General features: G+C 34.9%; 1 protein-coding gene across 1 annotated transcript in view; it reads left to right on the plus strand.

Annotated features, from left to right (window-relative positions):
- The window catches only part of LOC138691011 (cadherin-AgCad1-like), a 318,553-nt gene that overhangs the window by 167,388 nt on the left and 135,816 nt on the right, over positions 1-15,349 (plus strand). The window contains exon 17 of the mRNA XM_069812651.1: positions 3,767-3,882. Coding sequence (XP_069668752.1) covers positions 3,767-3,882 — 116 coding nt within the window. The remainder of the gene's footprint in view (positions 1-3,766; positions 3,883-15,349) is intronic.

Below are 15,349 nucleotides of genomic sequence, written 5' to 3' on the forward strand. Positions count from 1 at the left end.
TAGCTAGTACACAAGTTGCATTTGCATCCCCTGTTGCTGTATGAGGCCGCCCTGAACGGTTTTTTGTCGTGGATACTGCCTGCTGTCTTGAACCGTGATGTCTTGACCAATGCTTCTGTGATGTGGGGTAGGTTGATCTGGATGCCATCTGTTATATTCTTCCGCTGCTTCCCGTAAACTCAGGCCTCCCACATGGATGAGAACCATTTCCACCCTCTCAGGAATTGTGTACATTGTCTGTTGCTATCCAGTTCACTGGTGAAACTAGCTCTTACCCACCTGTTAACACAAAAAACACAGTTTGTTAATTACGGCGTACGACACAAACCACATTTCTAATTTAAGTTTCGTACCCTCCAGAGATGTGACACCTAAGTTTTGGACGTGTTTCCCCTAACCAAACTGGTACTGTACTTGAAACGCGAACATGTTTGTTGCAATTTTCTCAAAAATGGCTCTTACGATTTTCTTTAAATTTTGCACATGAACTATACATAGCAATATCTAAAACATTTATTTGAAACTATTTTTGTACTTACACTAATAACAGAGATGTCCTATGTCGCGCGACTTTTGAATATACAGTAGATAGCCACAGTATATAGCCATTACTCAGAAAATTATAGAAAAAATGTGACTTTTAATTCACACAATAATAATGGCTTTCTATTTCTGAATTTAAACACTCCCGTCAACAATGGATATTTCACTCCACACAGCAACACAGTATTCGTTATTGCATTCCACAGACGACAGTGACAATCCGCTTGGATTATTGAGAACAACAATGTACTCCTAATCTCAACTAATGTTCACAAAGCACTATTTACAAAACAAAACTGTCAGTTCTTAGTTCACAGTTTGTTTGCCTTGGCTAGTTCTTCTAGCTCATTCACTCAAGTTCACAGTATATCGAACCCAAGACTTCCAGAGACAGTCCACTCAACTTCGAACTCAAGACTTTCAGATAAAGTTCACTGCCCGCCGAACCAAGGACTCTCGGACGTGTTGCTTCTGCCAGGATGCTGCCGCAGTTACTCAGCTCACAGCTCGACGAACCCAAGACTCCTGCACACGTTGCTTCCTCCTGGTCGCTGCTACAGTTACTCAAGTTCACTCGCGTGTCGAACCCAAGACTGCTGATTCACAAACTGAACTCGCTGTCCAAACTGGCTTCACAGGTCTCGAAGGCTGGCTTCCTTGCTCGTTCACTGCTGCTTCACAGGACTGACTGAACTCGCTGTCCAAACTAAAACTGAACTGGCCTCTCGAAGGCTGCTCACTTTTATTGTTAGGTAACACTTCGCGAGCCTTCGATTTCTGGATGTTTCTGTTTCTGCACGATTTTCGGTCTCTCCATCACTCGGACTTCAGATGTTTCCTTTACGTCTGTTGCAGTCGGTTTTCTCCCCCTCTCCCTTTGCCACACGCCGCGCCCTAGTGCTGGCCTTCCTCTCTCCCCGTGCACAGCTGCCAGTGTCTCGCAGCTTTCTCTCGTCTCTCCTCGCGCCTGCCTTCTCGCGCGCCCTCCCTTCTGTGGGATGCGTACTCGATTCCCGACTCGGCTGTCACAATATTCTTTACATCTACTTACATAACCCAAAAGGTTTCGCTTTCATATCATCAATAATAGCATTAATGTGTATCATTAGTGACAAATACTCACACAATGGGATTAACTACAAATAATATTTAATTTTTAATATTAATAATGTCATCAAGCCTTCTTAAGTTTTGTACTTTTTAATAACCAATAAACAGATGAACTCAGAAAATTACGCAACAGAGAACCATAGTTGTAAATTCATGATATTATAACCACCGTCTAATATCATACAGTCACGAAGCTTGAGATAATTTTTTGCATTTCTCGCTGTTAGCAGCTGAGAGTATTAGGAACAATAGACTGTGTCGGTATTATTTCAAATTGTCTGTGATGAGGCAATAGTGGCGATCCTAGTGGCTAGCAACTGAAGTTAAACTGTTATTAGATGCATATTCCCTACGTATTGTGCTTCATGACCGTATGTACTAGACTGTGATATAACCTTCTTAATAAGTTTTGAAGTTTTTAATAACTAATATAGAGACATTCTCAGAAAATTACACAAATTAATATCGATCTATTGGCATTATGATGTCAGAGAATCTGAGCTGTAAATATGTTGAAAATCCTGCAGGTCATGGCCTTCATAATAAATGTTTATTTTAGAGTGTGCTTTGTCTTCTGAACATCCATTAGGTCTCAAAACCGACGACAGATGGCTTTTGGAAGATAGGAAAATTATGTAGGAAAATTGACACTTACTGAAAACTATTATTTTTCCCCACATCCTAGGGTACTAAGCTTTAAAATGAGGGGCCATTCATTAAAATCCGTTCAGCCATTTTTCCATAATTTCCTTGCGACATTATCTGGACTCTTAAACCCTTACCAGATCCACAGGTGCTCTCTCACCAATGCGACATCTGCCACATTGGCTGGACACTTAAACCCTGACCAGACCGCCGAGGTGTTCTCTTACCAATGCGACATCTGCCACATTGACTGGACACTTAAACCCTGACCAGACCGCCGAGGTGTTCTCTTACCAATGCGACATCTGCCACATTGGCTGGACACTTAAATCCTGACCAGACCGCTGAGGTGCTCTCTCACCAGTGGGACATCTGCCATATTGGCTGGACACTTAAACTCTGACCAGACTGCTGAGGTGCTCTCTCACCAATGCGACATCTGCCACATTGGCTGGACACTTAAACCCTGACCAGACTGCCGAGGTGCTCTCTTACCAATGCGACATCTGCCACATTGACTGGACACTTAAACCCTGACCAGACCACCGAGGTGTTCTCTTACCAATGCAACATCTGCCACATTGGTTGGACACTTAAACCCTGACCAGACTGTCGAGGTGCTCTCTTACCAATGTGACATCTGCCATATTGGCTGGACACTTAAACCCTGACCGGACCACCGAGGTGCTCTCACCAATGCGACATCTGCCACATTGACTGGACATTAAATCCTGACCAGACTGCCGAGGTGCTCTCTCATCAATGCGACATCTGCCACATTGGCTGGACACTTAACCCTAACCGGACCATCAAGGTGCTCTCTTACCAATGTGACGTCTGCCACATTGACTGGACACCGAGGTGCTCTCTCACCAATATTATATCTATGACTACAGCTGGACACTTAAACCCCTGACCAAAGCACCATCTATCTCCGGACTGGAGATTTAAATTATCACTTGACAGACTTTATCTCGTGTACAATGTTGCAACTATTACAGTGGTGGATTACTGAAATATACTATTGTCGAAGGGCTAAGGAACTGTTTCTTCGTTGGAAATTGGGTATCATCTTGGCATTTGTCTTTGTTACTGGAAATATATAGTGTAATAGATAGAGGGAACCATGAAGAAAACCTCAATCAGGTTAAGCGGCCCCAGGGTTTGAACCTGAGACCTCCCGAATATGTGTCTGAGCCAAGATGCGCAGTTAAAGCAGATTTACAGCTTGTGAAATTAACTTCTGAGAAGAACAGCAGGCTATACAAAGCTGGACCATAAAAAGAATGAAGATGTATTGCATTAATTGAAATTAGACTCCATTTTTTTATAGTACATAGAATGCTCACCAAAACTCTCAATCGAATTTTGACTATGAGACTTTGAATTTCAATATGAACAGTCTAATTTAGAATGTAAATTGTGTATTAGTATACTATGTAAATTGATATCATGTTTCCTTCAACAGGTGGAACCCAAAGAGACACAAAATCACTTACAATACGCCTCATAGATATAAATGACAAAGATCCAGTTTGCGAAAATGACGAAATGGAGTTCAGTGCAGAAGAAACTGTCCCTCTGGTAATGTACTAAAATATTTTGTCATCTTTTATTTTATGACTGCACACGCAATATGACTGGTACAATGATTGCATTCAGTATATTTATTTTCACTAGGAAATTGTCAATTAAAGCTTTGCATTTGCATGGACTGACCGAAAATTAATGAACCAATTTTTTTCTTATGCTCTGCAAATTACGAAAACATGAAATTTTATTCAGTTAAAATTTCAATCACCGATTAACTTTACAACTTCTTTACTGTGTAACTTTTTTAAGAAATTATCTGACTGACTAGTTTCGAAGTGTTATCTTTCATTCTCCAAGCCTAGTCTGTAACTAAAATTAATTTAGAAAACACTGGATTCTGTACAATGCAGCAGTACCGGTATTTGCTTTTCACTTTGCACACAGTTTCACTCTCAGCACAACACAGACACTCACAATCAGATGAATGATATTACATTTTCCACATTTACATCACTCAAGTATATTTTTTTCTTTTCTCAAAATTAATATCCAGTGTTTGGTTCTTCATTAACACATATATCTTCAGTCTCTTAATGTTCAGATTCGAACTGATAAGGTTTGATACGTGGAGCCATTGAAGTGATATGTTAAATAACGTGACTCAAGAGACTGCGTGGTTAGCACTCGGCTAACTGACTTCGTGCAGAATTTTTAAATTGCCAATAATTCAAGTTCCAATAGTCGCCGAGAGGTTAAAGTTGCACCATTCATTCAATTTAAAACAAGCTAAGCTCAGCTATCCAACACTCAACTAGACTAGACGGCAGTTCGGAAGGCGGTCGGCTGTTATATGCGCTGTAGCATTTCTGGTATGTGACGGCACAAGGTTGTACAGTAGAACCAATTGGAATCAGTCTGTAACAAGTACTTCTCGAGTTTGTTTGTTCACGTGTGAGTGTTTCAATACATTGAATAAGTAAAACTAACATTTACTGTGTGTGTGTGTGTGTAAGATAAATAAATGGAAGAAGAAACTGTAAAAGGACAAGTATTACGCAGGAGGCGCGAAAAATAGTGTTTAAAGTGTATAATTATTTTAAAAACGTTGATGAGCAGAACGCTGCTGGCCATCTTGATGCTGGCTGCAGCATTGCCAATGTGCAAGAAACGACTGCAGAAGCATGTGGTGTGGGATTGAGAACCGTGCAAAGAATATTGTTAATAAAGAAAATTGTTGTTTGGTGTCATGCTTACAGTAATCAATGGCTGAGATCATTATTGTCTTTTGATAATTTAAATTCTCTCCTGCACTATTTGTATTGCATGTGCTCATGAAGTACGATGTGGCAATGTTGTACGCTGCCTTGCTCTCTCTATCTGTCTCTCTCGACGCAAACGCTAGCAGACTACCACCTTTCGAATTGCTGACATTGAAGGACATAATCAATATATTTAGGACTTATTTATAAAATAACCGATAAGGCAAAAATACAAACAATTTATTTCTTGGATTAACTCTTGGATTTGTATCGGGAAAAACAATAGATTTATAATTCCTTCCTGTGTTGTCTCTAAAATATGACAAATATTTCCTGAGCCCGACAGTAATTATGTGAGGTTTCATCCCCTTTCGCAGTGGCCACAGTGACTTACAAGTTAACACCCAGGTTAGGGGCCTCTCCGTGTTTTTACCATTTATAACCATTGTTAACAGCTTATTCACAGCAATGTCAGTACAATTCACTTCATTAATTAAATTAGTAGGCTAAACTTTACATACAAACATAATTTTGTTGTAATAATATGAAGTGTTTTTTTTACTGAATGCTAAGTTTTTCTCTAAACCACTACTAATAAAATTCTGTCACGAACTTCTGGATCTGCGTCTGACATTAAATTATTCTAAAATCTATGAACAAGCCTACCTCTTATCACAGTGTTGTGTTCGAAATCAGGTGAACTTCCTGCGACTCAATTCCTCTGCAGACGACTTAGGTACTGGAGTGATGTTTGGTGGAATATTGAGGTCTATAGGCTCCAAAAAAGATAAATCCTGGATGGAAGCATTCTTATCACAGACTGATTGACTTGCCCTCATAGATAATTAAATTATTACTTTGCCCATCACATTAAGTTTCCATGTAATGGTAGAGGCACTATATTTATTTTTTTTTGACCCAGTACCCTGATGATTTGGAAAATTAAATACAATAAATAATGTTTTAATTTTTCAATCTTATGACTTATCAATTTAATATTGACATTGCTAATACTTGTTAAATATTAAAATAATGTATGAACATTTTCACCTATTAAACAGCATCATCAGATACAATTTGATTTTACGATAGCTAAATTACATACTGATAATGGAATCTCTGTGTACTCTTATAGCAAATCATCAAATTGGTGTAATAATATTAAGTAATGATTCACGAGTTTTATGTATTGCATCTGAGTGGAAAAATTTTGTTTCAAGTTATAAATAAGTCTACATTTGAATAACTAAATCATGTTCTATTTAGTATTGAAATATATAAAACTCATTTTACAATGGTTTCACGTTACATGTGTATTTTAAATTATTACAATTTTAAATTTAAATACATTTATCAAACTTTGCGTTTAAACATATACAGCTCAATTTATGTAAAGCTTTGTTGATGTAATTTATATCTTCATTTTAATTTGTCATATTTCATAAAATAATTCGTGATATTACGTTAAAATATGTCGTGGTGTCTGTTGAGATATGTACGAGTATAATGATTCTACGTAATATAAAATGAAATTATACATCATCTGTATATTGTTTTTAAGTTTATTTTGTGCTTGATGAAATTGATGTGCTATTAAGTCATTCTTGAATAATCTGCAAAACATATATGTTTGTTTTAGGTTGAATTGTGACGCAATAGATTAATTTAAATAAATATTTTAACTGTTTAGATTGAAATTCAAATGATAATATAAATATTAATAAACGTACATGTATATGTTTCCATTATTAAGTTGACGATTGTTACTATAATTCAGTTTTTGAAGAATAATTCTCAATGTTGTTTCATTTAATCTGTAAATGATATTATTATTGTGTAAGTTATATTATCGTAAAAGGATTTATGTGAAATTTGTATTATATTGAAGTGAACTTACGTGTGTTCTGTATATACATTGAACAAGTTGTAGTATCTGTTCTCGTTTAGATGTTGCAACGTACTGGCTGTTAAGTGAGTTTGTAACATTGGCTTTAGGTTTGCACAGTAATATGTATGCAACTTATTTAAACATTGTATAGAGGATTCCGGAAGTTTAGTAAGTTTTCGTTAATTAAGGTTTTCTCATTATTATAGTATTTTTATATGTAATATTCTTCTTCTACATTGATAAATTTGTTATCGCTGCAGGTTTTTAGGATATCTAGTGTATCTTTGCATTGAGCTAGTTCATGTCCTGTATTGATCAAGTGCGTACTGCATAGGCCTACGTAGATTTTTCTTTATTATGTTTAAAATGTGAAATATGTTCTTTATATCTTGTTCTGAAGTTACGTTTCGTCAGACCTATATATTTCTGTTCGCATGTATTGCATTTTATCATGTAGGCTAATATTCCTTTTTTACTAAGTGTATCTGTGTTATTTAGTGCATTGTTAATATTGTTGTTCAACTTGTTGTTAGTTTCGAATATTATATTTATATTTTCTTTGTTGAAAAAATTTCCTAGTTCAATATGTATTTATTGTAAGTGAGGGACGACCAGGATTTAGACTTTTTGTTTTCGGATCTTGTTAGTTTTATGTTATTTTCCTGTTTTATAGAATTTTCTTTTTTGTTGATTAATTTCCTAATTAAAGTTTTACTATAATCATTTTAATTTGCTATGTCTAGAATATTATGTATTTCTTTTTGTATATGTTCTACGATAATGGGAATTTTACTAATTTGTTTAGTAAATAATTGAACATACTCAATTTATTAATTGTAATTTATTTAAATGAATCTATTGCATCACAATTCAACCTAAAATAAACATATATATTTTGCAGATTATTCAAGAATTACTTAATAGCACATCAATTTCATCAAGCACAAAATAGGCTTAAAAACAATATACAGATGATGTATAATTTCATTTTATATTACGTAGAATCATTATACTCGTACATATCTCAACAGACACCATGACATATTTTTACGTAATATCACGAATTGAGGACCGTTGTTGCAAAACTTGCTAACTGAAAAAAACTAAATTTTACAGGAGAGACAAAACATTATAGTAAGCAAGTTTTGCTGTATCTCTCACATATAGCAGAAAGCAAGTTTTGAAAAAACGATCACACTTTAACACACTACAATGAAGAGAAATAACCCAATTTTACTAAGCCGCTTTGAACATCATGTAGAGGCCTGCCTTATGTTAACAAATCCATCAAAATCTCAATTTTGCAAATTTTGCAGTTAGCAAGTTTTGCAAAAATGGTCCTCAATTATTTTATGAAATATGACAAATATAAAATGAAGATATAAATTACATCAACATCAAACCAAGAAATGGATTCGGAATACCTCAGTGGTGGTCATGATAATATCTTTGAAAAATATTGGAGTGCAAGAGGTCAAATGACTTTATTGTCAAACGCTTGGCATTAGAAAACAACAACAACAACATATTAAAAACACAATATCATACGTTTAAACGCAAAGTTTGATAAATGTATTTGAATTTAAAATTGTAATAATTTAAAATACACATGTAACGTGAAACCATTGTAAATGAGATTTATGTATTTCAATACTAAATAGAACATAATCAGTTATCCAAGTGTAGACTTATTTATAACTTGAAACAAAATTTTTCCTTCGGAATATGTATGATGAGACTTTCTTGTATTAAATTTTAATGTACTTTGTTTACATGTTTCGACCTATTTATGGGTCATCTTCAAAACTGGTCGTTGTTGTTCTTGGCACCTCTAGTTTCCTGTAATGGTGCGTTCATAGTGTAGAGTCAAAGAGTGTATGTGTTTTGAAATTGAGTTGTGTGTTGAGAATATCGTTGGGGTGTGTTTTCGTGTGTCTGTATATTTCATATTGTTCTAGTGTGTTGAGTTTCTGGCTTTTTGGTTGGATGTGCAGTATTTCCATGTCTGTGTTGATGTCTCTGTAGGTGTGGTTGGCATTTGTGATGTGTTCTGCATATGGGGAGGTGTTTTGTAATTTTGTTATGGCTGTGATATGCTCTTTGTAACGTGTTTGAAATGATCTGCCTCTTTGTCCTATGTAGAAGTTGTTGCAGGTGTTGCATTTGAGTTTGTATACTCCTGTGTGGTTGTATTTGTTTGTGTGTTGAGATGTTTTTGTAGAGTGTTATTTGTTCTATATGCGATGTTGTAATTTAATTTCTTGAATGAGGTTGCAATTTTATGTGTGTTTTTGTTTTCGTATGTTAGTGTGATGTATTTTTTGTGTTCTTGTGTTTGTGGTTATGTTTTGTCTTCCGTATTATGTTGTCTATTATGTTGGGGTTGTATCCGTTTTCTTGTGCTATGTATTTGATTGCGTTCCGTTCTTCGTTGTAATCCTGTTGGTTCATTGGTATGTTGAGTAGTCTGTGTACCATTGTTTGGAATGCAGCTTTTTTTTTGTTGTGTGGGGTGGTTGGATGTGTTGTGTATGTGTGTTGTTGTTGTTGGTTTTCTGTATACTTTGAATGTGTGTTTGTTGTCTACCTTTGTTATTGTGATGTCTAGAAAATTTATGGATTTGTTGTTTTCAATTTCTAATGTGTAGTGTAGCTTTGGGTGTATTTTGTTTATGTGTTGATGTAGGCTTTGGATCTGTCTTTTGTTCCCTTTGTATAATATTAGCACAGTTTAGTATATACAGTTGCGAAGCTCAATACTTACTAAATAATGCAAACATAGACGGTTGAAATATGCATCCATAGATAGTTGCTAGCCACCAGGATCGCTACTATCGCCTCATCCCAGACTCTTTCCCTAGCAGACGATAAAATGTATTGTACTTTTGATATCGTGTTCTTTTGAAAAATTAACACCTTCCTTCCACTATTGAAATACGAAATACATAAGGTTTATATATTATTTTCATAAAGTATATATTATATTTTATAAACTCACCTTCCTGGATCTTTTGAAAGAAGGATAACTCTGACCTCTTTTTCTTAGAATTTATAGTACTACAAACGTCTCCTTGTCCCATATTATTATTCAAATTATTGTATTTTAGCCATTTACAGTTATTACAACTGATAACGAACATTTCACAGTTTACACAACTTTTCACAACAATGCAAAATACGGCACAGTCAATGCCTTTTCGATCTAGACCAGGCCATAATTGTTCGGGTTTTCTATTTCAGTGTATGGAGCTCAGTGAATTATTATATTATAACTTTATTGCGTATCATAGCTAAGTTTTATTTAGTGTAATGTGTCCATAAGTTCCCTTTACTTCTTGTTGCATAACAGCCTATGTTGCAGAAATAATTACAAAACTGTATTATTTTAATGTGAAGAGAATTTTACATGTTAACATAATCTTTTCACATCAACATTTTAAGTTTAGAATGGAAGCTATTTTGATGTTTAATAAAAAAGAATTTATATCGTGATTTAATATAGCACATCTACCTTCCTTAATAAAGACAAAACATTTACCATACCACTCCTATGAAATTAGTGTACGTACGATTGTTACTTCGTCTCTTAGGTAGTAGATAAATACAATAATTCAATACTCAATTGTAGTATTAAAATACAGACAAATTGAATGTGCGGAGTATCATACATGACATTATGCTTAATTATAATGTATAATTGCGAATTTAGGAATATAAGATATAGTAGACATAACCTATAATATTTCCATATGAATGGCACGGCATTGGAGACCACTAAAATTAAACAGAAAGGGGCAACTGAGACAGTAAACATAACCTATAATTTAAACATATCTAAATATCCGTGCGGTGCAACTGAAAATTATTGAATCGTGCATAAATGAATGTATAAGAATTTCGCAATATTTAATCGAAATAAAGGAAAGTATTACACATACGAACAAAGTAATTTTCACACCAAAAATAATATTTCATCTTAACTCGCAAGTGATTTATGTCTGAAGTGTCTCATAATCATTCTTTTAAATTTTATTAATGCAATTACACTACATTTTAGAGAAATATATGTACTCTTTATGCATTCAAACTTGAGGTTGTGAAATTTTTCTTTCATACCATGGCATGATTGTGACTATAATAGTATTTAATTCATTAATATGTCACATCAACGGACGTATATACGTCATCCAAACATTGTAAGATGAAGATTAATTGATATGGTTGTTGATGTTGTTTTCTAATGCCAGGCGTTTGACAATAAAGTCATTTGACCTCTTGCACTCCAATATTTTTCAAAGATATTATCATGACCAGCCACTGAAGCACAGATTTTGAGGTGTTCCGAATTCATTTCTTGGTTTGAGTTGCACAATGGGCAGTTAGGGGACTGATATATTCCAATTCTATGCAGCTGTTTGGCCTGTTGCCAATCTAAATGCAGCTTCAGACGATTTTCGTGGTAAATCGGGAATTAACTGTGGATTTTGATGCAGGGAGTTCCATTTTTTCCCTTGGGATTGAGTTATCAAATTTTGTTTGTTGAAGTCTAAGTATGTAGATTTAATAAATCTCTTCACAGAGTAATACGTAGATTTAATAACAGGTCTGTAAGTAGCAGTGCTGCCCTTCTTTGCTAAAGCATCCACATTCTCGTTTCCCAGGATTCCACAATGGGATGGTATCCATTGGAATACAATTCTTTTATTGAGTGATATTAATTGAGAGAGCATTTTAGTTATTTCTGCTCTTTGAGAGGAAGAAGTGTGTTTAGAGACGATTGATAGAATAGCTGCTTTGGAGTCTGACAATATAACTGCATTCTTAAATTTATTGATGTGGCATAAAAGGTTCCTGAGACATTCACTTATTGCAATGATTTCACCATCAAAACTTGTTGTTCCATATCCAAGAGATCTATAAAGTGAGAAGAGACAGTACGTAACACCTGCACCGACACCTTGTTCTCTGGAGATCAAGGATCCGTCGGTGTATAAATGAAGCCAGTTTTGTGGAGGGTACCTAATATTAATTGTCTCTAAAGACAATTGTTTCAGTATTTCAGTGTTTACTTCTGATTTCAGTATTTCTTCTGTTAAATTTAGATTATATTCTATATTTAATAGAGTTAAAGGGTTTGGTTTAATTTGTAAGTTTTCTTTTAAATTCGGGATATTGATTTTCTGTTTTAATTCTTGAACAATGGATATGAAACTTATTTGAGTTTTCAATCTACAGAGAGGACTGTATGAATGCCAATTGTTTCCTGGTAATCTGATAAGTTTTTCATATTAAATCAGTGCTTTTTCTTCTATTGTCATTTTGATGCTGTTAATATTAGTGAGGAATCTCATAGAATCTATTGGAGTTGTTTTGATTCCACCAGTAATGAGTCTGAGAGCTTGGTTTTGAACATATTCTATGTCGTTTATGAAAGGTGAAGTAATTAAAATTTCTCTGCAGTATGTCAGCACTGGCTGTATAAACATTTTGTATGTAGTGTTCAAAATATTCCTAGAGCATCCCCATTTCTTTCCTGCTAGTCTTTTTAGAAGGGAGAATCTTTTACGAGCTTTTTCAGAAATGTATTTCAAATGGTTGCTCCATGTTAACTTACTATCGAAAATAACTCCAAGATATTTGGATTCATAAGTCCTAGGAAGGTGTTGGCCATTGTATTGGATATTGAATCCTCTTTCTTTTTTACCGAGTGAAAATATTTGGTAGTTACTTTTGCTTAAATGAAGTGTCATCAAATTTGATGTATTCCATTCATGGAGTTGATTTAGAGCTTTAAGAGCAGAATTTTGAATTTTGTCTCTATGTCTGTAAGATCCGGAAGTCCACAAAACTACATCATCTGCAAATAGTGCTGTTTTCATGTTTGATTCTTCTAATAGGGAGGGTGAGTCATTTATATAAATATTGAATAAAGTTGTGCTGAGGACAGTGCCCTGAGGTAGACCTCGATATGTTTGTCTGTAACTAGAAAGTGAGTTATTGAATTTAGTGGCAATGAATCTTTGACTAAGGAATACTGATATCCATCTGAACATATTGCTGGAGATACCTAATTTCTGGAGTTTTAGTAATAATTTATTTCTCCAAACAGAGTCATATGCTAACTGAAAGTCAATAAATATTGCCAAGGTATCTTCTTTCTTGTTAAAACTGTCTTTTATTTCTTGGCCGAGGCGTATGACTTGTTCATTGGTAGAGTGTAGTTGTCGAAAGCTGGCTTGTCTTGGTGATAAAAGATTTTGGGATTCTAAATACCAAGTGAATCTGTTGGAGAACATGCACTCCATGGTTTTTGCTATCATGCTTAATAGTGCTATTGGTCGATAACTATTAACATCATGAGCAGGTTTCCCTTTTTTGTGAATTGGTACAATGATTGCTTTTTTCCAAGCTGCAGGAATTGAGGTGTTCCATGATAAATTGAAAATGGATAAAAGTACAGACTTGGCTTTTTCCCCCAGATGTTTAAAAAATTCGGAATGAATGTTGTCGGGGCCAGGAGATTTCTAGGTTTTTAAATTTTATATAGCTATACTTAATTCTTTGGAAGTAAAATTTTGATGAAATATTTCAGGTTTTGTACTAGTAATATTGTTTTTATTATTTTTATGTAATTCTCTTTTGATAAATTTGTCAGTTTTTTTGGTATTGGGATGTAATCTGTGAGAGTTTGAGTAGTGTTTATTAAATGCGTTTGCTATATCTCTACTATATGTTAGTGTTTTGTTATTATGAATAATAGGTTGGCTAGTATTTTCCTGTGTATTGGAAATATTCTTCAGAAATTGATATGTTTTAGCGCTATTGGTTCTGTAATTAATATTTTCAATAAATTTATTGAAACTGTTCGTTTTTGCTGTTATGATTGCTTTTTAAGAATGGCAGTCTTCTTCCTCCAATCTTGAGTATCTTCTGGTGTTTTGCTATGTTCTGCTTTGATTCTTGCTTTATCTCTATCTTGTTTCAATAAATTCAGGCTTTCTGTCCAGAATGGGTTGTATTTTTTTGGTTTTCCTCGTGGAAAGTGCTTTTTTGCAATTTTAAGAAGAGATTCACAGAAATATTTGTTCAATCTATCTGAGTTTGTATTTTCCATTAGTGGTGTGTTGACCTTGAGGTATATGGTTGAAACGTCGCCCTTCGTGATCAGGTTAAGCGAGTTACATGGTCTGCCTTAGATCATGATGGCAGTGACAGTCTATTGTTCCTAGTACTCACAGCGCTCCAAGCGGCTAGCAACTATCGCGAGAAATGCAAAAAATCATCCCAAGCTTCGCAACTGTATATACTAAACTGTGATATTAGTATGTCATCTATGTATCTGTGCCAATATATGATGTTGTCTGCGTGTTTGTTGTTGTCTTTGTTTAGTATGTATGTCTGTTCTATGTGGTGTAAGAATATTTCTGCTAGTATGCTGGAAATGGGTGATCTCATGGGTAGGCCTTCGGTTTGTGTGTAATATTTGTTATATTGTATGTGAAGTAGTTTTGTTTTGTGATGATGTCTGTGGTGTGGATGATTTCTTTGATTTGTTCTTGTGGTGTGTTGTTGTTTTTGAGTATTTGTTCTAGTATCTGTAGTGTATCTTTTATGGGTGTGTTTGTGTATAGGTTAGTTATGTCGAAAGTTGGTAATGTTGTACTGTGTGGGATATGTTTGTCTTATTTTATTTACTATGTCTACGTTATTTTTTATTGTTGTTTGTTTTTCGAATTTTATGTTGTTCCTTATGGTTTTGTCCATGTATGTGGCTAGTTTGTGTGTTGGTGCATTTCGATGATTAACTAATGGTCTGATGGGTATGTTTTCTTTATATATTTTCGGTAGTGCGTTTAGTTTTGGTGCTTCTGGTTTGATTGATTTTAGTTGTTGTTTCATGTTGCTAGGAATTTTGTGTTTGTTTTTGTTTATTGTGTTTTTTACTATGTTGTGGTATTGTGTGGTGGGGTCGTTTTTGAGTTCTTTGATATTTCAAGGAAAACAACATCATGGCGGCACGAGGACCGAATATCGTTCTCTGCGCAGCTTTCTTTGAGCTTCCTCTAGTGTGAGTGACAGAGAAGGACAGTGTTGGAGCCACAGCTTTCGTTAGCGACAACAGCGTTTTTTTTTAAACACACTCTTCCTCTACTTCTTAGCATGTTCCCACTGCTGCAGGCTGTTTTGAATGGTCTAGCTGGTTCACTTCTGAGAATGAACCCCCAGATGCAATTATTTCGCCCGACTTTACTGGCTATAACTTACTTATGCTCTAACCAAAAGAAGCCGAACTTCCATCAGTTTCTTTCTATAGTTACTCTTAATTATGAAGAGAATGAGTGGCTGCAAGAGATAGGGGGTTCAGTGAACC

This window comes from Periplaneta americana, chromosome 16 (assembly GCF_040183065.1).
Source record: "Periplaneta americana isolate PAMFEO1 chromosome 16, P.americana_PAMFEO1_priV1, whole genome shotgun sequence".
Lineage (NCBI taxonomy): Eukaryota > Metazoa > Arthropoda > Insecta > Blattodea > Blattidae > Periplaneta > Periplaneta americana.